This window comes from Parus major, chromosome 7 (genome assembly GCF_001522545.3).
Source record: "Parus major isolate Abel chromosome 7, Parus_major1.1, whole genome shotgun sequence".
Lineage (NCBI taxonomy): Eukaryota > Metazoa > Chordata > Aves > Passeriformes > Paridae > Parus > Parus major.
This window is the reverse complement of record NC_031776.1, coordinates 17727550-17749404: the sequence shown is the minus strand read 5'-3', so window position 1 is coordinate 17749404 and position 21855 is coordinate 17727550. Positions and strand designations below refer to the sequence as shown.

The window sequence follows — 21855 nt, the reverse complement described above, 5'->3', positions numbered from 1 at the left end:
CCCCCCCAGATTTTTCTCACACATATATATTTACAAAGAAAAGAAAGTCAGAGAAAGGTTTTCAGTTCAATATATTTATTGAACTATTTTATACTTATCAGTGGCTAACACAACATTTACTGGAAATATACGTACTTAAATTTGCTCCAGTTTCTGAAGTTCAACTCTGAACTATATTTCTGGAATACAATTATTTACAAGGGTGCCTTTTGCTGGTTTCTTCAGGATTATGCAGAGATAGCAACGGCTTCTGGAACTTGCTTTGTATCCAAACTCGCTGCATTTTCACTTTTTTCTTTCTGTTTACTTGTAATCGCCGATCAACTAAATTCTGTACTTCAGTTAATCCAGCCAAGCTGAACATTTTCCATACCTCATCTATTTTTCCATATTAAGAATTATTGAAATTAAAAAAAAAAGTAATTGGTAGAATGTAGTAATTACCAACCTGTAGTTCACCCAAAGATGGAAATAAATCTGTTTTGCAATTTGAAAGCTAAAGGACACTGCCTGTAATAAGGCTTTTGTTAAAAATTCATTTTCACAGCTCTTGGTTTATATTGCAGTAAAAATCATTATGTTGAGCCCCAAACCATGTTAGTTATTATTCACAGCATTCACAGATCCCCGTTCTTCACAGAGTTCAAGATGCCATAGTTGAGTAAACAAATGCATGCCATTTGGTCACTGTTCACATATTATTGAGGTAAAGCTATTTCCCCATACAAATAACAATCCAGACTTTTATGCCATATATAGCTACAGACTCTCCTTCCAAGAACGTTTAACTCAATTTTAACAGAGAAATCATGTGCATGTTTAAATAATAAAATTTGAGTATGCAATTACACACAGGGTACTTAAAAAGAAATTTCCAGTGATGTCATTAAGCAGACTTGCAGGACCCCAAGTGCAACAAGTGTGCACACAAAGGAAATTATTTTCTTACTACCATTAGCTTTGGGCTTTTTAAAAGCAGAGAATTTTTTAAAAAGCCAATAAGACCTTCTTTAAATTAACGTCTTAAGATGAACTTTCATAATCCAAATCACACTGAGAAACACTCAACCCTTTCTATGAAACTATAACATTACATACCTTTGGTAAAGAAATATACTCTGGTTCCATCTCCTCTTACATAAAAATTTTCTGACAAGCAATGACCTAAGAAATTAGAGCAGTAATGAAAAAGGACATGTCACTTTTTTTTTTTTCCAGAAAGAGCTAATATGAACAGTGAACTACAAAACCATTCAGGAATTACCTTTTTTAAAACGAAGTTGAGCTGTATCATATCTTCCATAGTCTCGAAATAACAACATTCCTCCAGGCTTCAGTAGCTTAGCCAACCTATTTACAACCCCTTGCATCCTTAGAGAAGAGATGAGACGCTGGTGAAGTTTGCAAACATAAGGAACCAAGTTTGCTGCCACAGACCAAAAAGGCAGCACCACCTAGGAATGTGTAGGACAGTAGTTGTGTACAGAATTACAGCCTTGCCTATATAAATAGAAGTTTTGCACGCACAGAAAGAAATGTACGTGAACAAAAAGTGAAAGTGCTTTGAGAAATTCCATCTAGCAGAACTAGAAGACATTAATTATACAGCTTGAAGAAACTTTAATACTTCCAATCCTGAAACCAAATTTTATAGGTGCCTTATAAGAGAATTGAAGTGTGTTAAAAATTGACTACAAGAGTAGCAATTATCAAAAACTAAACACAACAGCCTAGACAGAAATTACTAAGTAACAATTTGCTGAATATATATGTGTCCCTTTCACATGTATTTTCCATCTTTTCAAGGTACATACATTCTGCATCATGAGTCCCTTGGTTTTCTTTTCATTTGCCACTTTAAAAGTTTCCAGAAAAAAATGTATATTGAGAAAGATGAACCTGGGTCACATTTCCCTTTATGCAGTCATTTTATTCCTATGAGATGGCAGTAATGACTAACACGTCTTTGGAAAGTGAGTCTCACAATGCAGATAATTACATGAAAACTTTTGTGTGTGTATACACATACATGCACACAAAAGTATCCATGTCAGCCCTGGGGGTAAAAAACCCAATACAAACCAAAAAACCAAAACCAACAATGACAAGCCCCCCCAAACAAATGAACAACAAAAAGTAAACAAACAAAACAGAAAATCAACCACAAAACCCTCAAATGTATTCTTGAAAGACTACTAGGAAGGATCCACAGAAATTCTGACAGAACATCAGATTACTGCTTCTACAGGCACAGTGACTGAATGAATCACTGTTGGCCAATTTCTTTTTGGCAGCATCGCTGGAGTTATGAAGATCTGAAGTCTCCTGATTGAATTGTTTTTGAAACCTGGACCCTGGATTTGTGTGACTTGTGATCATCTCTGAATAAACAGAAAGGAGAAATACCCTATACAGGGAAGATTTTTCTGTATAAAGCTAATCATTAGTAGCAGGAAAACAGTTCTCAGACTTAGGCAAATACTGTTCTGTACGCCAAGCCCATTTTAATGACATTCTTGAGGTAATAAATGTATTATCACACAAACAGCACGTATTTCCCTTCATGTAACCTAGTTAGAGTCAAGAAGTTTAACTTACATGCCCTCTGTTACATTTTTGCATTAAAAAGAGCATTTTCACAATCAGCCATAAAATTTGGTTCATTAGACATCGAGAGGGATTAGCAAAGGCTAACAGTATGCAACATCACACCATACATGAAAATTAGATCAAATGTTCTTAATCCAAACAAATTACAAAATTACAGATGTATTTTAGTTTAAAAGGGATGCATGTAAGCATTTGAATGTGGCCAAATCAGCAATCCAGGTCTATATCAATATGTTGTAAGGTGTTAAATCAGGAATGTTTGGTTTTGATCACTAGAAATAACTACCTTCTAGAAGACTGACAGTCTGGTTTTTTAATTTGCTATTTTTTTGAATCTGTCACTTCTAATAGAGTTGTACTTAGTTACAATATACCCCTTGTATTTTGATGGAGACTGGAGACTCACTAATTATAATTAGTTTGACCAGCTTTTCTCCTGAAGCCTGAAAATGGTAAACAGCATTTAGAATAACTTATATATGCTGTAGCTTATTAAATAACAAAGATTCATCATCTTCTTCTGCTATTACTGAAAACCTCCAGTTAAAAAAGAGATTTAACCCATTTGCTTTGCCCTTTAGTCTTCATTTACCTGTCAGGATGAATAGTAGAGAGCACAAAGACAAGGAGAATGACATCCAGGATCTCATCTGGAAAAGGATAGGGTAAAGCATCATCACACACATCATGAACAAAGGCAGAACACCAGGCTGAATTGTAGGACGAATGTGACTGTCAGGAAAAAGATGAAAAGAGGCACAGAGAGAACAGTAGTAGTTAATACGTTTACTGTGACTCAAGAAACATTTTTTCTTCAATTATTCTGCATTGTAAAACATCTCATATAAAAGCCTATTCTGTCCGGTATCTTAACTCAAGCTGAGAAGCAAGCCCACTGATGGTATTCATTCCTCTCTGCATACAGTGTGACTTTGTTCTTTGGAATATTGAAAACTTCAGTTAAAAGTTGTCAAAGCCATCACATTCTTTTTCATGAAGATGGCTTCCTGGCAGCCTCCTGAATTACAGGCTTGTAAGGTACTCAAAAGCGAGTATATGAATTACCTTTACCAGCTCCACTGCTCCTGAAGCAAAATCACAACAGTATAGAAAGGTTCCAGGTGTATTGCTAGGAAAACAAAACCAACATCAGTTAGAAAATTATTAATGTGTAAGATGAAAGTCTACATCAGTGTTCATGAAACTTCAGAGGGTCCTCTAGGGTTCTCCACAGGTTTGATCAAGCATGCTTTATTGATGTCTAGTACATGGAAAGCCACATAGGTTGTAATGAACCAATAGGGCAGACAAATTCATAAGAATAACAACAGACAGTTAGTACAAAAAGAATTATAGCCTTGTCAGGGAGGAAGCAAAAAGGAAAAGACAGAGGGCTGTCAAAACTGATGACAATGTCCTGGTGCTGTAATGCATAAATGCACACTAATAGGTCACATTTTCTTACAGGAGCACTGCATTATTAGCCCATGCATGCACTTTAATTAGCAATATGATCTGGGCAGGGATGCAGAGCTGCAAAAGTCATCCAGTTCTGTAGAAGTTTGGGTTTCCATGTATCACCTTGCTGTTCTTTTGTTTTGATTAAGCATTATTGGTTATTGTACTTCATTATCTCCTTTGTTTCCCAGCTAGGATGAATAAGAATTTCCTGTAACACTTTTTTCCCTTCTCTTCCCATCCAAGACTCAGCCAGCTGCAAAATTTCTTGTACCTTTCATCAGATACTAGAATTCTAGGAAGAAGTTTTTTCACCTCTGGAAGATAAACTGAGAAAGCCACTCAAAACTCACTGAGAGATGACCTCATGATCAACTCATGATCAATTACTCCAATTAAAAATATACTTAAGATTTTTGGATAGATGGCTTCTTTAGAAGGTAATCAATAAACTCTACCAGTGCCTGTAAGATCTCACATCATACACAGCTAAGCTAGTGACTTCTGAAGGCTCAATAGGAAAATGCTAGAAAACCACGTAGAAAGTCCACTTAAGACAAAGACATGGCTTGATCTGGATGGTGTTTTCATGACACACTTGCATTAAAAAGCACTAACTTAAATTTTAAGGGAGGGAGGGGAAAGAGGTTTAAGAGTTACATTACTAACCTTAGTGAAATTTTCTTTTGTAGCCAGGGCACACTTACTTGACACTGGCTTGTTTTTATATGCATATAAATATATTATTTTATATGCATATAATTGCTGGAATGGCAATTTTTATATTATTAAGTTCAGAGTAAAACCAACTGTTCTATAATGCCAAGCCTGCTTAGAGATAAGAGATCTTTCCATTAAGTCATATACAAGACAAACAAGCAAGTTGTTTAATGTATCAACCAATGTGATTGATTGGAGGATTTACATACAAATAGAGCTCTCCAGGAAGAATACCTAATGAGTAGATTCCTAATTATTAGAAATGCCAAACTATGACTAATGACTCCTGTGAGGAAAACACAAAAGTTTGTCTCATCTTTTTCAAAACAGCTACATTATATATTTTCCTATATAGCGTTCCTTTCAAAGTTTTAATATGAAACCAGGCTCTCCTTTCACTACATGCTGTCTGAAGCAAAGCATTTGCTGTGGGATGAAGATTGCTAACACTTAGAGGTTTCATGTATGATCCTGGTGCATCACTCAATTCCTCCTGCTGTGTTTCCGTATCTGCAAAATGGACTAATTTTGTATAATGGTGATACTAGCAATCAGAATTCATCGATACAATAATGAATAGTGTTGTTCCCAAGCTCTTAAAGGCATGAATAAAAAGAAATCTATTTCAACCCTTGAAACATACACTGCCTTTCCAATAAAACCTTCCTGCCTACATGGATGGGAGGACAAGCTGTCACAACAGATTTTTCTAAAACTGGAAGCTAAATGGATTAAGATGTTTCAATGAATTAAGTAATGTGATACAGGACCTGTGTCTTGGCACTAAAACCACAAGTAATGTGACAAATATACCAGCCAATTCAGAAAAAATAGAACTTCTTTCCAGTAGGTCACATCTACGGTCTCCATCATTTTGGCCTTTTGAAGAGATAGCTGGTAGCTTTACAGTGTACAAGACAAGAGAATATTTCACCTGCCTGAGATTAACTACAAGAAATCAGCCTGAATGCACCCAAATTTTGTCAGCAAATATGATCCCTCAAGACCAGGGAGGAGCAATATGAGGACTATCCTACACTGATTCTACCAACATTATTTGTGGTCTGACACATTAAGAATCCCAGGGCTGTAAAATGGTTCACTCAACACTTCCTGCAGCACTGATCCAGCACCAACATTTGGTGAAAATGAAGTTGTGAATCTTATTCTGTGAATGTTAAGAATATTATTCTTCCATTAATATTTGGAAATCCAACACTATGTACCATAGAACTTTCAGAATAGGAAAGACACTGTTTCCAGCTCCACAACCAACCTAAAATCAGAAAAGAAAGATAAAGTTAAAATAAAAGAGCAAATAACACCTTTTTTGTCTTAAATTAATTGGCTGGTAGGACTCATTAGACTTGAAGGTATGTTGGAGAGAAAAGGTATATTCTTTAATAAAAAGCTCATACCACAGTTCTCAAATCATTTACATGATCACTGTCTTTCTAAAGTTAAGAGAGAATCTGTCTCTCAAACTGCATTAGAAAATGCAATATTAATGTCCAATTTCACCATTTGGCAAGAATGCAGTAAGTACTTGCACTATTAGACAAAGCACTTAACTCACACCTTTCCTTAGGAAATAAGAAACCTGACTTTCAATGAAAATGAAATCTGACAATCTAGCCCTGTTCTGATTCGGAAAAAAATTAACGGGAAAACCAAGTCCAGATTTAAGTTTCTCTGAAAGTTTCTGCCATAAATGAAGGTAGTATGTAAAATTCTAAAGGCTTGCTTTCTTGATACTTAGCAAAGGTCTTTATCAGATTTTTGAGTAATTAAGTGGAGCTCTATATGATAGACTGAACATTTGCAGTGCATTACCTCTAATATTCGGTAAGTGGCATCACAACCAGGGAAGGATTCTACCTTGCCAAGTTCTTCTCCACAGTTTTTACCTTGAGGATTGTCAGTAAGAGCTTTTACTTGATTTTTATTATATGCATATCCTTGCACAGCAGTTGAACCACCTCCATAATATTTCTTCCAGTATTTTTCTCCTTCTTCAAACATTTCATTTTTGAGTGGAAAACTGTTGTCATTATTTATTTTTGCATGTTCTGAAGATATTTCTTCTGTTTTGAACTCTTGTCTCTTTTTTTCTGGAAGAATTTCTGGAAACTCCAGAAACAGCCAATTGCGATCCTTGAAAAAGTTATTTTTGTGTGTCTTGTAAAATTCATTCCAATATTTACTGGCTTCTCTCTCATATTTATCTGAAATTAAAACAGAACAAAACCTTGGTGAATATGAGCTTAGCTAGAAAATACTCTAAGAGAACATATAATTTGGACCTGAAATATACAGTTCAAAAATCCATAGTTCCACACATTATACATTTAAATGAAAACATATAGATTTTGTGTCTCACCTTAACTTATGCTCAAAATAACTCCTATGAAGGTTTAATTAGATTTCATGTCACTTAGGAAGGGGTAGACAGGCTTACTGCATTTTTTTAAAAAGGTAGTGACATCATAAAACAGCACCACCAAAATACGCAATCTGGAGATTCTTAGACAAGCTTTCATGTCTCAAATTATAAAAACAATGCATCTTTTCAACTACTTAATAAATAGTAAACTGAAATTCTTTTATACTTTATTAAATTCTGTCATCAATTGAAAATTTGTTGTTACCTCATCACCTCTTAAAAAAAATTCCAGGTTTGTGAAGTGGATTGATAGATGCTACTTAATAGCAAATAGAAAGTAATTCATACTTAACCATTCAACAACAGAGAAGGAACATACCTGCTTTCTTATTTTCAAAACATTTCAGAGTCTTACAACAGACCTTTGTGTTCACTTTTAATTCACAAAACATTCTAACAGTGTTAGAGTGTCAAAGAGTAGAACTGGAAGGGATTTCACAGTCAGGGAATTCATACCCCTTCTCCTCAAAAATCTGTCCAACTTTTTCTTAAAATACCACTTTTCACATACAACTTTCTTCAGTAATATATTACAGTCCCTAATTTTCTACATAGTTAGAAACTTTTTCCACTACCTAAATAAAAACTTCCATCTTGCAATTAGGTCAAGCAATTCTTGTCCCAACTAGATCAAGCAGGCAAACCATTTTCTCTTTTCTCTTTGTAACATCTACTTATATATTTGAAGTATTTTACTATATATTTACTATAGTATATATAGATATACAGTAATACATAATACTGCAGTATTTACTATATATTACTATTTATATATTTGAAGTATTTTACTATCCCTCCATAAACAATCTCTCTTCTAGATTGTCTAAACCTAACTATCTTTTTAGATTTTTAGACTTCTGATAATTTCAATTTTTCTTCTCTAGATTCTCTGCAATTGATTTACTACTTTTGGGTGTTGTATTCTGGCAAAGGCATTATCATTGCAGAGCAAAAGGAGTATTTTACAAGGCTTACAGGTTGTAATCCTGTTTATAACTCCCAGCTTGCCATTTTGCAACAGCATGACACTGCTGATTCAGCTAGTGATTCACCACAACTCTCAGATCTTCTTCTGCAAAATGACTACCAAGCCAATTGTTCCAAAACCTATTTTTTTTTCCTCAAGGAATTATTCTGAAGCAAAGAAATCTGCACTAATTTTTAGCAAATTTATATATTTCAGATTATTTTTTCCACTGTTTGTGCAGATCTTTCTGAATCTTAATCTTGTCCTTCACCATACTTGAAACATCTCTTCACTTAACATAATCTTCAAGTCTCTAATTTCCCAAGGTCACTAATGAAAATAACAAGCAGAACTGGACACAGAATAAAATACTCCTCTGCCCAGCACAGCCTTCCATTCTGAAAGGATCTCTAGGCATTCATTCACCCAAAAGCAGTTTCATTAGCTCTTGCTTGCCTAACTTGCTTATGAAAATGTCTAGTTAAGCAAGTCAGAAGCCTGACTAAGGATAAACTTCAAGACATCTGCTGCTTTTCCCTTATCCCCAAGGCTTGTAACCTTCTCCAAGAAGGAAATTAGTTTGATTTTACATGATTCATTCTTGAAAAAAGTATTTGTTGGCCAGTATTCATCTCCTTTGTTCTTCTGAACCCAATGTCTGCAAGCTCTGGATGTACTCTTCCAGTATTTTTCCAGGAACTGAAACTAATTATCTGACTCCTCTTTTTTTCCCACCTCCTTTTTTAAAGAAGCAAATATTCTCTTTTCTGCTTTTCCACTCATCCATGTACTCTATGGATGTACTTTGTAACCTGTTCTTTCTCAGTTCAAGAACAAAATCTTTCCTTCTTCTCACTAGCACTAATTGTGCTAGCCATTGGACTGGAGCTAGCTGACCCTTTCAAATGAAGACTGATAAAAAGATAAGAATTACAGCTTTTCAATGTCTCTTTTGTTGATGGTTTTCCCTTCCTTATCCCTCCTAAGTACCAAACCAAATCTTTTTTCTTGTTTTTTCCCCCCCTATTTCCAAAGCATTAGCAGAACTATCTTGCTACCCCTGACATCTCTTGCAGCAGAAGTGTACCTCATATAATGTGTTGCCTTTATTATTTTGTTCTCACTCACACCAACACATTAATTCTTTTAATATAAATGCACAGACTAAATGCACAGTGCACTTCTCCTACTACTCTCTTTAAATCTTAACATATTATTTCCTAAATTGCTACAGCTTTTCAGAGATAAACAAGGCTGAGAATTATCATTAGAGGCACAGACAGGCAGTGGGAAGTGGTAAGGAGGTGGCAGAATGCCTTGTCCTAGAAATCAGCATAATGTTTTAAAATTAACATTTAATACATCCAATTGTATTATTAAAGGGCAAGACCCAGACATGTAATTGTAATTGTACAGGCCTGTTTTATATTAAAAGTTCAAAGTTGATTGAGGTCATATACATATCATATTTCAACAGTTTAAGTTGCAGATTTATAGATTGCTCAGCATCGGTATGAAAACCAAAAACCCTTCTAATCAAAAGGTTCTTTAATTATTATCACCCCTTGCTACAGTCACCATTTTCCTACAAGTCTGCTCAGAACCTTTGTACTTAAATTCACATCAAGTTTTCTAGATTTCAGAATTGAAGGAAAGCAATAGCTAAAGTCAGACTTTCAGACTGTATTAGTATGGAATGACATGGGTTCAAGTGAAGGAACATGTTATTTGCACTGTTGCACAGGTTATTCCTGCCTCTCTGTGTACATATACAATACCTGTATGCAATACTATCAAATTTTCATTTGATTTTGTGTATTTAATTAGCCTACCCAGGAATTCTTCCAAAGCATCTAAAAATTACATAACTAAGAAACATAAACTTCCAAGAAAAACAAACAATCAAACAAAAACCCCAAACAAACACAGAACTATTAAAAAAAACCCAAACTTTACTATGTCAATTGATTTTTCTCTGTATCAGGATCTTCCACTGCTAGCAAGAATGCCTGAGAAGAAACTGCACATGCTAATAAGTAAATCAAATTCCTAAAGGTAGTATCATGAGTTCATTCAGTTTAACTTCTCTTGCTTTAAAAAGGTTCACCAGAGCTCCCCTACTTTAGTAATACAATAGTATTGTTGAAATCTCTTTTCCCCTAACTGTAGTCTTCAAGGCCCCAAAATAACCTGCTCATTAGCCTTGGTCTAGTTCATTGTTTACACAAATAGGCCAAAATGTACTTCCACTTGCAGAATGAAGCTGAAGCTTTCTGAAGGAACACTATCAGCAATGCTCACCTATTCAAATTCTAAACAGAGGGGCATTCATAGGAAATGTCCTTGGATTCTTGTGTTTCATGGCAATAGACAAATGCCTGATTATTTAATTTCTCAGCAGCACAAACTAAATTCTAATTGATTGTAGATGAAGAATGAAAGGTTCCATGAGCCACACAGTCACACAGCTTACTTTTCAATTACAAGCTCTTATTCAGCTTTTTATACAAATCAAATACAGATATTAGATGCAATTTTTGAGAAAACAAACATTGTACTCCTGTATGTAGGTAAAGAATGTGAGAGGTAACAGAGAAAGTCAGGTGGACAATGTCAGAGTATTCAAGGTGATGAAGGGCATACAATTCAAGGCACATTCTCAGGTAATTCAAATAAACTCCAATATGTGCCTTAGTTACATCGAGGCATAGGATCAAAATGACACTATGACAGATTCATGGCATGCTAAGTAAACTGAGGCACAGGATATCCAAGTAACCACTTTCAGAATATATTTTTAAAATATCTTTCTAACACAATAACAAATTAAGAATCCAGTCTTCTATGCCACTATCAAGTTGATATTCCAGCTTTAGCATTCATAACTACCCTAGAGTTTAGTCTATGGTTTAGTTTGCCAGTTTGAACATAGAGCTATCACTCTTCAGATTCACAGAATACATTAAATTTCCCTTCTGAAAACAGGCACAAAACTCCTTAATCCCTTACAGAGCAAACTGTGCAGGATGTATTGGAATACCTTCCACACAAAATGAAGACATTGATTCCTGAGGCACACCCACCTCAGCCTGGCAAAGGCAGCAAGCTGGGAACAGCTGGGACCACTGCAACTTCCATGGCATTTAACCAAAATACGGTGCAATGTACAAACACAAACTCTCTAAACAGTTCACAAATTACTAAAAAGCATTTGAATATTGTACATGGGAATCTTCATCCCCAGCACCCAAGCTGAAAGCAAATTAATTCCCTTTGATTCTGTAAAAGCCTTGTGTAGTCGGAGTTGTATTCTGGAGGACTGCAAAAGGGGTCAGAACAACTGCACCATATTTGCACTTGTTTTACAGAGAGTCTATTGCCACTCTAACTGTAAAATTGCTCAAAAAAGTAACTAAATCGTTAGAAAAATACACTGTGATATTTTTAAGGCAACAAAGGGAAAAAACCCAAAAACAAATAAAAAAATTTAGACAAAAGAATGCAGAAATAAAAAGAGTGTTCCTGAATTCTACAGCATCTTTAAATGTTTTAATAAAGAGCATTAAAATAAGAATTTTTATACAATTCAAAATTTGTTACCTTGGTCTTCCGATTGAACTTTCACAACAGAGTTTTCTGTTGCTTGTTTCTTGGCATTCTCCTCTTCTTCTTGTGACCATTGCATGTGGTCCCTGCAGAAGGAAGTTGAAGCACCAGCTTTTCAGTAAGGTTTTTCATAATATTTTTCATTAATTAGTCATGAATTACTTACACTGTCTCAAATACTTTTTTTTAATTTTTTGAGCGCAAACAAATAACTACAAGGAGAATGTTAAATTAATGTTAACTTAGGTTAAAACCTAAGTTTCAGTGTATGATAGATAAAAATTAATTACTAATTAGGTAAAAGTCAAGCGATTATGAAACATGTCCCAACTGCAAAGACACTGAAATAGAATTTCATTTCTTTCATTAATAACAGGATTATATATATTTTGCAAATTGAGTGTTTTTACAGAAGTGTATTTTGAGTATCCAATTAGAACTGTATTTAACTGAATAAAATAATAGACCTACCAACAAACAGTCTAATGCAAGAAACACCTCACATTAATAGTGTTTATGATAAGGAACTAAGGACTAGAAAAGAAATCAGCTGTTCTGAAACAAGAAGCATAATCCACCTATTCAATTGGAACAGGTGGAACTGATGAACAGGGTTTTACTTTTCTGGGGAACACAAATAGGTACCATTTTAAAAAAACAGAATGAGATATTTGTAAGAAAAGTCAAGCTGTGCCTCAATGTTTCCAAAGTCTATGCCATCTATATTTGAGTCAAGTGGTTACCTAATGTTATGTTAATCTATGGTCACAGAACCAAGCTCAGATCTGACCCTGATGACTAAACTGCCTTCCCTGAAGATTCTGGATATGGATCAGACCACAATGGGGAGTGTCCAAAAATGTGCTGCAGGACGTTTTCCAAAGCCAATCAGCTGTCCCTCCAAATTGTCCAGACAGAACAGATTAGATAATGTAATTCAAGTAATCTATTAAATCCTAATCCTACTGAAATCAGCTAACTGAAAGCCCACGACTAGAATTCCATTGGTTACTATGGGAAAAGGAAAAAGGTGCCAGCTTGAAAAGAGTTGATTATCTCTAAAAACTAACGAGCATCTTCCTTTTCCGTACTTGGTGACATATAGGTAATTTAATTCTTAGACCTTCACTGTTCCTCCTGTTAATTGGGGGAGACTAATTGGTATGTATTTGTCTGCTTGCCTCGGACTTGATTTCCGTCTCTCTACAGAAATATTTCTCATTATTGTCCTCAGCAGGTTGCCTCTCCCCTTCCTGTATTTGTTCATATACCAAATGTTCCTGTGCAGTGTCATGGCTCTGAAAGACATGCTGCAGTAGAATAAAACTGAATGACCGAAGCATTACCAGGCAGACATCCTCTAGGAAAGACCTGCTTCCTTCACTGCTATCACCGGTTTTGACCTTGCCTATTCCAGCAAGCTGAAACCAAGGACTATTCAGATGGCAATAATACACAGTCAGCCCTTCTGACAGATGACTTGCTGTGCTGTAATCTTTAGCTTATCAATTTTAATCCATCATTGCATGTCTTTCAGAGCCCTTAGGGACTCTACACACAATACTAAAGGTGCCTGAAGCCCTCCATCTTCATTAACAGCCTTTTTTTTCCCTCCTTGGAAATTCATAAAGCCCCTTTTGGTGCTTTTGTAGAAATTTCTATATGGTAGATCCCAAACAATACTGCTCCAGCACTACTTGATCAAAATCTACAAAAGAGGAGACATGGCATAGTTCTTACACAAACTATTTACATAGCAGGGATGCTTCAAATGAAGCTTCAGCAACACAAGCCAGTACGAACACAGGACAGCTAAGAATTCTAAGCACAGAAATGTTTAAACACAGAAGTGTTTTAAGCTGAAGACTGAGTAGCAAAGCAAGCTATCCATTTTAACCACACCAGGAACTGTTAACGTAAGGAGGCCTGATATAAGATCAAACAATGCTGCTTTCAGTTCAGCCTATTCAATATAGTCCTTTTCCACTAACTTGTTTGCTGACTTAGGGTTTAATGATCTGTGTGATCATGTGAAAAATGTGTCAATATAAATCTGTATAGAAGCAGGCATTTTTTGCTCCAATATTTAGCATCATTCATTACTTCTCTCTCAAAACAACAGAAAAGCACCACAATAAACATTAGAGCATTAGTTCCCAAATTTAATTTACTTGCTATTTCTAGCAGCAATGGTAGCAGCTCTTGGCTCTCTGCCAATTCACACAAAAAGAATGCCACTTTATGAACTACCAAAGATGATGAGTGGAAAACAAAAAGACATCATACATCAGTGTTAGAGAAGATGAATATCTTATGCTCACTTATGCTCATCCTGCATAATCTATTTAGCACTACCACCACTCATCCAAATTCTGCTTATCTCCCTAGTGAGTACCCTGCCAATGCTGTGAGCTTCAGAAACAATGACCTACCCCACACCACAGTCAGGTTCTTGATTTATCAAGACAATCATAACTTCCATGCACCTCTGCTTCAATTCAATTTCACCTGTTTTCCCATCTGAGCTACATGGATTCATCTGCACATCCACTTTCTGAAAAACCCTGTTTCTTTCACTTCCATCTTCACAATCCATCCAATCCACCTGCATCAAAGTTTGGTAACTGTGTTAGACAGTCACCAAAGGGTAGCAGGAAAAACTGAAGCTACATATAATCAATTTTTTGGAAGGAAATTATAAAACAAACAAACAGAGTTTCATCAAAAATCAATGTTACAGAAAAAGGGTGGCCCTTTTCTTAAAATCTTTTCCTACCTTGATTATATAGCCTACATTTCAATCACCATTTACACATATAAAGGATTCATCCACCTAGCAGCAAGCACTAAGCCTGGAAGATGCTTAAGAACTATACTGCATATAGATTCATGAAACACAAACTTTACACTCTTAACACAATAATCAGGCAGCTTCCAGCTTCCTGGACCAAGGAAGTATAGCCAGCTCCAAATTTAGCCTTAAAGTGGTGTCCACATCTTGGGGACATCTAGTTTAGAACTAACAGGTGACAAATCTAGTTGTGTATCTTAACTAATGAATTAAGCCCAAATGTAATGACTAAAAGGAGTAATGAAGATACTAGTTTATTAACAAGATTCTTAAAAATTTTATTGTTTATTAACAATATTCTTAAGACTTTTATTCATCAGAATATTGATATAATCTTTTGAAATGATTTCATTGAAAGGCAAAATGGAACAATAAAATGGGTTATCAAAAAAGTATTTTAAAATCCCCTGCAAGTTAAAAGCTTGTCCAGTAATGTCTCTGACAGCTAACAGCAGAGGACACCTCTGAGGAAAGTAAAAGAATTGCAGATTACTTCCATGAAGTCAGCTTAAGTCCTAAAATGTCTCATGTTACTCCTATGTTATATTACCCATTGGTTATTGTTGTCACATCCAGTCCCTTTTCCTAATTTTGCTAAACCTTTGCTCTCAAAAATGGTGATAGAATTAAAAAATACATTAAAGTGTTGTAAGAAGTAATCTTTTTTATAGTTTCTATGTTTCCCACTTCTCAACAAATATTCCTTGGTTTTAATGATGAACTTTAGAAATAGAAATTCCTGGTCTCCAGTCCAGGTATTCTACTTTCTAGATATATAATCTTCTATCACTTCCTGTATCACTTACTGTTGTGTGTTCATCTCATTCCACAATCAAAAATCTTTGACTTTTCCATCTCATTTTTCCCACTCTGTTGACTCTGTCGACTCTGTGAGCAGTCTCACTCTTTTCTGAGCACCCATTAATCACAAAAGCACCTTTTAGAGATGGAGATGTTGCAAATCAAGGCAATTCTTATTCTTGTCAGCATTTACACATTGATGTCTTCTCTATTACATTGCTTACTTGTGTTAAGATTCAATTTACTTTTCTTGATAATTGCAGAGTGCTTGAAAATTTCTTCTGAATTATCTGAATTTTCAGTACACCTTCAGAAGAATATGAGTAATATGAGTAATTTATATGTTCCCTTCAAAATGGTGTCAATTTTAGACTAGCCTGCTAATCCAGTATGCAATATTATTGTACCCAGAAACTTCTGTATTCTTTGTCTCCTAATTGATTACTGATCCATAATAATATTTTGCCTTTCCCTCCTCGACTATTTGCTTGGCAGCTTTTAAGGCAAGTCACTGACAGCTTGTAGCTGTCAGATTACTTGTGACAGTCTCAGGTTTCCTCTAGTGCTACCTTCATATGCCTATTGTGGCAGCACCTTGTTTTATACACCCATACCATTATTCATCAGAGTAAACAGTATACAAAATTATCCGAAAATCAGCCTTGAAGAAACATCTCACCACATGTTATGCTCAAAGACCTTAGAAGGATCAGTTAAAATCCGTGATCCGAGTGGAACTGCTGGTCGTCTATTACTTTGGTACCTGTGTTGCATCTTGTTTTTCCTCAGACATAAAGCAGAAAGCCTTGTAATGAAGTTTGTTGTGTTGAGAGACCTGAAAACACATTTAACTTAAGTTACAGTTTTGCAGTAACCTAATTGTTTTTGTCACTTACATGAGAGACTGGTCAAATAACCAAGAACAGGTATCAGATCTACTAAAAATCATTTACTAAAGTATCAATTCAAATGCTTTTAAGAAAATGGCAACATCCCTTCAGTGTGCTGAAAGCCCAAATAATCCCAAAGTAGGCTACTGGAATAAAACCAGTCAAAAGATAAATTATCTGGTATCATTTCAAAGTCCTATCAGGGAGGAGAAGGAAAATACACAGTAAAACAATAACCCAAGGCTGATATTGTACCTTTATGAATCCAAGGAAGAAATGATCAGTAAAGAAACCACTTCTTTTAGTGGGTACATACTGTCAGCAAACCTGACATTTTTCACCCCACTCATTTTCTTCAAAAGATTTCACTCTGGAACTGTGACTATGGTTTTATGCTTTTAAATAGAAAATAAATATATTTTTTAAGTGTAAACATAATGCACATAAAGCCTTCTAACATTTCTGCCATGTATTTTCCTGATCCCTGTACAATTCCATCTTTGAAATGTAATGGTTATACATGTTAAATTTCTATCAATGGAAATTATAAAGTGATTCACATTTTCCTATTACATGTATAATTTTATCTTATATTGCTATATTTTACTTTACTTAGAATATCTTCATAAAGGATGAATATTGAAAGAAAACAAGTGTGTGTAGGTAGCATTAGCATTTTTGGTGGGGTTTTTTTGCATATTCTTGTTAATGTAGGCTTTCTATGAGATGAGTAAAATGAAATACCCCTCCTACTACTTTTACCCTGATGGGCTTTTGTTCTTTTTTCCCTGCCTTTTCTATCCCTCTCTTTTTTTTTTTTTTTTTTTTTTTTTTTTTTTTTTTTTTTTGCAGTGCTGCCTCTGTAAAAGCCACACATACAAATTTAATGTGCTGGAAATACAAAACATAGTTACAAAAGAACAGGCACAAGGCAGTACTAGAAAACATTCCATGCAAATTGGTTGCAAAACAAAGATTTATATCTCAAGGAAAATAGTAGCATTTGATCACAAGCCTTGTACTGTGAATTGAAAATTATTAATCTGTACACAACCATACAAAGACTGGGAAAGGAATCACTTCAATTAAATGAACAATTCCTCCTTCAACATGTACTTTTGAATGAGTCATGCTTTAAAAAGGGCATTGTTTATTCATTTTAAGCCTACAGGGGAAAAAAAAGGGAAAAAAAGATTAAAATTTCTTTTTATTTGTCAAAGTTTAAATAAAATGTAGTTTGCCTTATGGTTGAAAATGCCAAATAAAACCACTGTTAATTTGGCTGCTGAGACTGCAATGTTACCAGGACATGGAAGCACTGCCATACAGTGAAAGTGTAATATTTAGACCAATTAAAAAAATCAAAACTTCTAATGTTAATGAGTTTATTGTGGCTTTTTTTTAGCTGTGGATCAGCAACTAAAACAATTCCAATTTATACTTCAATTAATACATGTTCTAGACCATTGTTCATGGTCTTTATTTGAAAATATGTATGTATATTTCATAACATAATCCACAATTATTAACATATATGGGATATATTGAAATAATAATTATGAGACATGAAAATTAAGACATAATGACAATTTCTGCAAAATGTGTAATTTACATAAAGGCAATGAAAAATAAAATTTTTGAAAATAAAAACAAAGTCTTCCAAAACCCAAAACCACAATCCAAAATTCTCATTATTAAATTATATAAATCCTTTGATAAAGATTGCATTATAACATTGGAAACTGTTTACAAATCCTCTTCCTCCTCCATCATTTGAAAAGACCTGAGTTAGTATCTTGCATTTCCTGTGCCAGCATTGATATTCACCATAAAATACAATGATTCAGCTGCTAGCCTAGTCACATAATTTTTCTTGGCTTTCTAAACATCTCAATAAGAACATGAAAAGATGCACAGATGGGAACTATAGTCAGATGTCTAAGATGATCTTACATCAGTAAAATCCAGATATGCAAGCCTTTCTATGAAAAAGTGAGCCTTTGAGTGATAATTGAACAATTTTAGTAGATAAATTCTGAAAATGCAAGGGGAGTGAGTGAGGAAGTTTACTGTTGCAATCAATGTTACATGTGAATTAACTCCCTGAGACATCAGAAGAAGTCAAACACAGATCATGAGACTAGTGGACAGTATGGCTACTAAAAGCTCAAAAGGCATTAAATCACTTGAAAGCCTAAACGACATTTTCTGAAGTGAGTCATTGCTCAATTGTTTAATTGAAGTTTGTTAATGAAACACCCTTTCTTGTTGGCAGGTAGGATGATCTTACCCTGAAGTTATGACAGCAACAAATACTACCTGAAAGAATTTGGAGCTCTTCCCTGTTCACAGTCACAGTTGGGAACAATTTCAGTTTGATTATTAATCAAAACAATTCAATTTTCATCTTTAAGGAAATTAACATAAAACTGAATTACATTAAAAATTACTAGATTTTGTGGCAGAATAACTTTTTCATAAAAAATCTTTAAAGAAACAATGCACTTGATACCCATGTTGAAGAGCAACACAGAAGTCTTTGTTTTCCCGTGGAGCATCATCTTTTACACTTTTGTAACAGTTACAAGTACAGATCAGATCTCAGTTTAATTTAGAAATTTTAAGAAACAGCCTTAAAACTCCTTCCCTCCTCAAACAAGCAAACACAGCATCTTTAGTACAGCTTTTTTGCAGGTGAACATGCAGAAGAATGTACACACATCAACTCCTAGCCAGACCTGAAGTTCGAATTAATTGATGTTGTCATTAAAACCCTGAGCAGTCACACCCATAGAAGAAAAATTAGACAGAGAAAAGAACTGCTCTAAGATTTTTTAACAGTGAGTTACACCTCAAAACATATTGAAACCACTTAACTGATGAGGAAAATTCTTTAAAAGTATCCATTCTGAGAGATTTCAGAGGAAAAAAACCCAACCCAACCCAAACCAGAAATAACCTATTACTTTTATCCAAGAACCTAATTTAATTAATTTATTGGATGAAAATATTTTGACATTTGGCTGATCTCCAACTACAAATCTAACAATTTCTTCCATCTCCAATCACTAAGCCTACTTGTAGAGTCTCTGTTACAAAGGCAAAAATAGCCTATATTAGGAACACTATGTGCAGCTTTTGTTACATTCCTAGACAGAAAAGTATTCTGGCAACAATTAACTTCATACAATTACTTCTGCTTGGTACCTAGAAGCTTATCTATACAACATTTGGCCATTAATCCTCAATGGTCTTCTGAAAAGCTTTACTACTCTGTATTATCACCATCAAACACTACCAAAACTCAAAACACCTTCCACAAAACAGATGCAAGTGGCAATTAGGGACAGAAAGGAAAAAAAAAATCAAGATTATGGTGACATAGAAGGTATAACCATGAATTACAAGTGGTTATTTTTAAAATACAAACATATTAATAGTTCTTAATATTTCCAGTCTGGGTGGGGGTGACTTTACTGTCAAGCAGACTCATTCATTAACTGAGTGCTTAATCCTATTCCATTTGACCAAGTGACTAATCATGCCCACTTGGGGCTTCATGATTAGTTTTTCAATCATATACTTCCAAAAAATTATGCACATTTGAATCAACAGGGTATTCCACAACTTCTCAAACTCAGCAAATCTAAAACTTTCCTTTCTCATGCACTAAGAATGATGTAGACCTCCCTGTGGGCATACAGCAACTTCAGTGAAACTGCTGCAGAGGAGTGCCTCCCAGGGGAAAAGAAAAACAAAAGAAAAATTATTTTGATTTATTCTGATTCTGATTTATTCTTATTCTGATATATTCAGAGACAACAAAATTAAAATTAGTTAAAAAGCAAAGCAGATAAAAACAAACAAACCTGCCCCACCAGATATGACTTTAGTCACATATATGTGTGCTGAGTGAGAAGTGCCTGTTCTTCCACAAACTGAGACATAGCCTGTTAAAAATGGTCGAGCAAAGAGGAAATAGTTTATGCAATGAGAGAGAAGGGGGGATAAATCCTGCAGATTTACTGGAAACATTTACTTGAATAATCGAAGAAGGGCTCCTTGTTATCCTGCACACCCTCTGCTGGCTGCTACTTACACGGGAAGGAGGAAAGAAAAAAGCCATTGAGACTTTATGTGTGTGTATACACATACTTGCACAGTGAAGATACATCTATACCTCCAAATGCAATCACTTAAACTATTTTAACCATATTATCTACAAAATACTGAATATTCAAATGTATTGCCTAAAAAGAGATTATTTCTCTCAAAACAAACTATGGGCTTTTTTATTAAAGCTGATGAAAATTGGGATAGACCAGCATGAATTTTACTACTGTCTACAGCTTATATTGAAGAATCTCATCCATTTACATTCTTGCAGGACTCTGGATGTCCATGCAGACTTTGATGAGCTACAACCTGCCTTACCATTTCTGAAGTCACTGGGATGTTGCAAATCCAGACAGTACGCTCCACTTACTGCCCTAATCAGCTCTTTGAAGGAGCAATTGCAACCACCGTGTTTGTGTTTAGCTCCCTTCAAGAAATAACTGCAAAGCACCAGAAAGTTAAAGACTCTCTCTTTCCTTCAGTATCAGTGAAGATTCAAGGTTCCACTCACATCCTGAAGAACAGACACGGGCACACAAAAAGATCAGCAACTTTTGATTACCCCATTTGGGAGCTTGGCCTCTGGCAAGGAAGAGAAACAAGTCTGTCCACGGACTTCAGTCGCTCTGCCGGCAAGTAACAATTGATGACTATGACAATATTCGGGATGCAGCTCTAAAAATACAAAAATGAAGTGTCATACATCTTAAGAAGTTTCTGTTGACCTTGAAGTTTTAAACGGGTTTCAACAAATCCCTTAACCTTCCCCCTGGTCTGGGTACACTCAATCCCACACCGCCGTACCCGAACAGGCTCGCGGTCGCTGTCCAAAGGCTCGCAGCTGCCAGGCCGGGCTTTCACCCCCGCGAATGCTCCGCGCCCAACCCCGAGGGCTGAGCACTACAGCAGGAACATTTTAAAAGAAAGAAGATACCAGTTTCCCACTTCTTCTTAACCAGCTAACACTAACAAAACTTTCCTGCCTTTATCTAAAAAAACAATGGGTAAAAGGCTTCCATCTGCACGCCCCGTACGTCGAGCGCCCGCATCTTTCAGCGCAGGGGAGCCCGGCCGGGGCAGAACTCCTGGTGCGCGGGCGGCTGCGCGGGCGGCTCCGCGGTACCAGCCGGCGGCTGCTGCCGGCGATTCTCACCAAGCCCTGAGCAGCGCCTGCTCCTGCCCGCTCCTCGGAGCGGTGCCTTGGCAGCGCCAACGCCGCAGTGCTCCGGTTCGGGAAGGTAACCCCGCTTCGCTCGCCACCCGCGGGCACCACGCGGCCGCCTGAGCCGGCCCAGGAGCGACGGCGGCGCTCCGCGGGGCGCGCCGGGAGGTGAAGTCCGGGCGCCCCGCGCGATTCCGCTCGCGGAGAAACTACAGTACCCGGCGGGCCGCA

At 35.9% G+C, this 21855-nt stretch overlaps 1 protein-coding gene across 1 annotated transcript; it reads right to left on the bottom strand.

The window, feature by feature from the left end:
* Positions 1-52: 52 nt before the first annotated feature.
* Positions 53-21782, bottom strand: METTL8 (methyltransferase like 8). The gene is given in 12 exon segments (XM_015634257.3): positions 53-222; positions 224-378; positions 1099-1164; positions 1265-1371; positions 3203-3342; positions 3676-3739; positions 6015-6064; positions 6622-7013; positions 11799-11890; positions 16136-16291; positions 21025-21137; positions 21616-21782. Coding segments are annotated over 11 exon segments (1278 nt in total). The 5' UTR covers positions 21030-21137; positions 21616-21782; the 3' UTR covers positions 53-171.
* Positions 21783-21855: the final 73 nt, after the last annotated feature.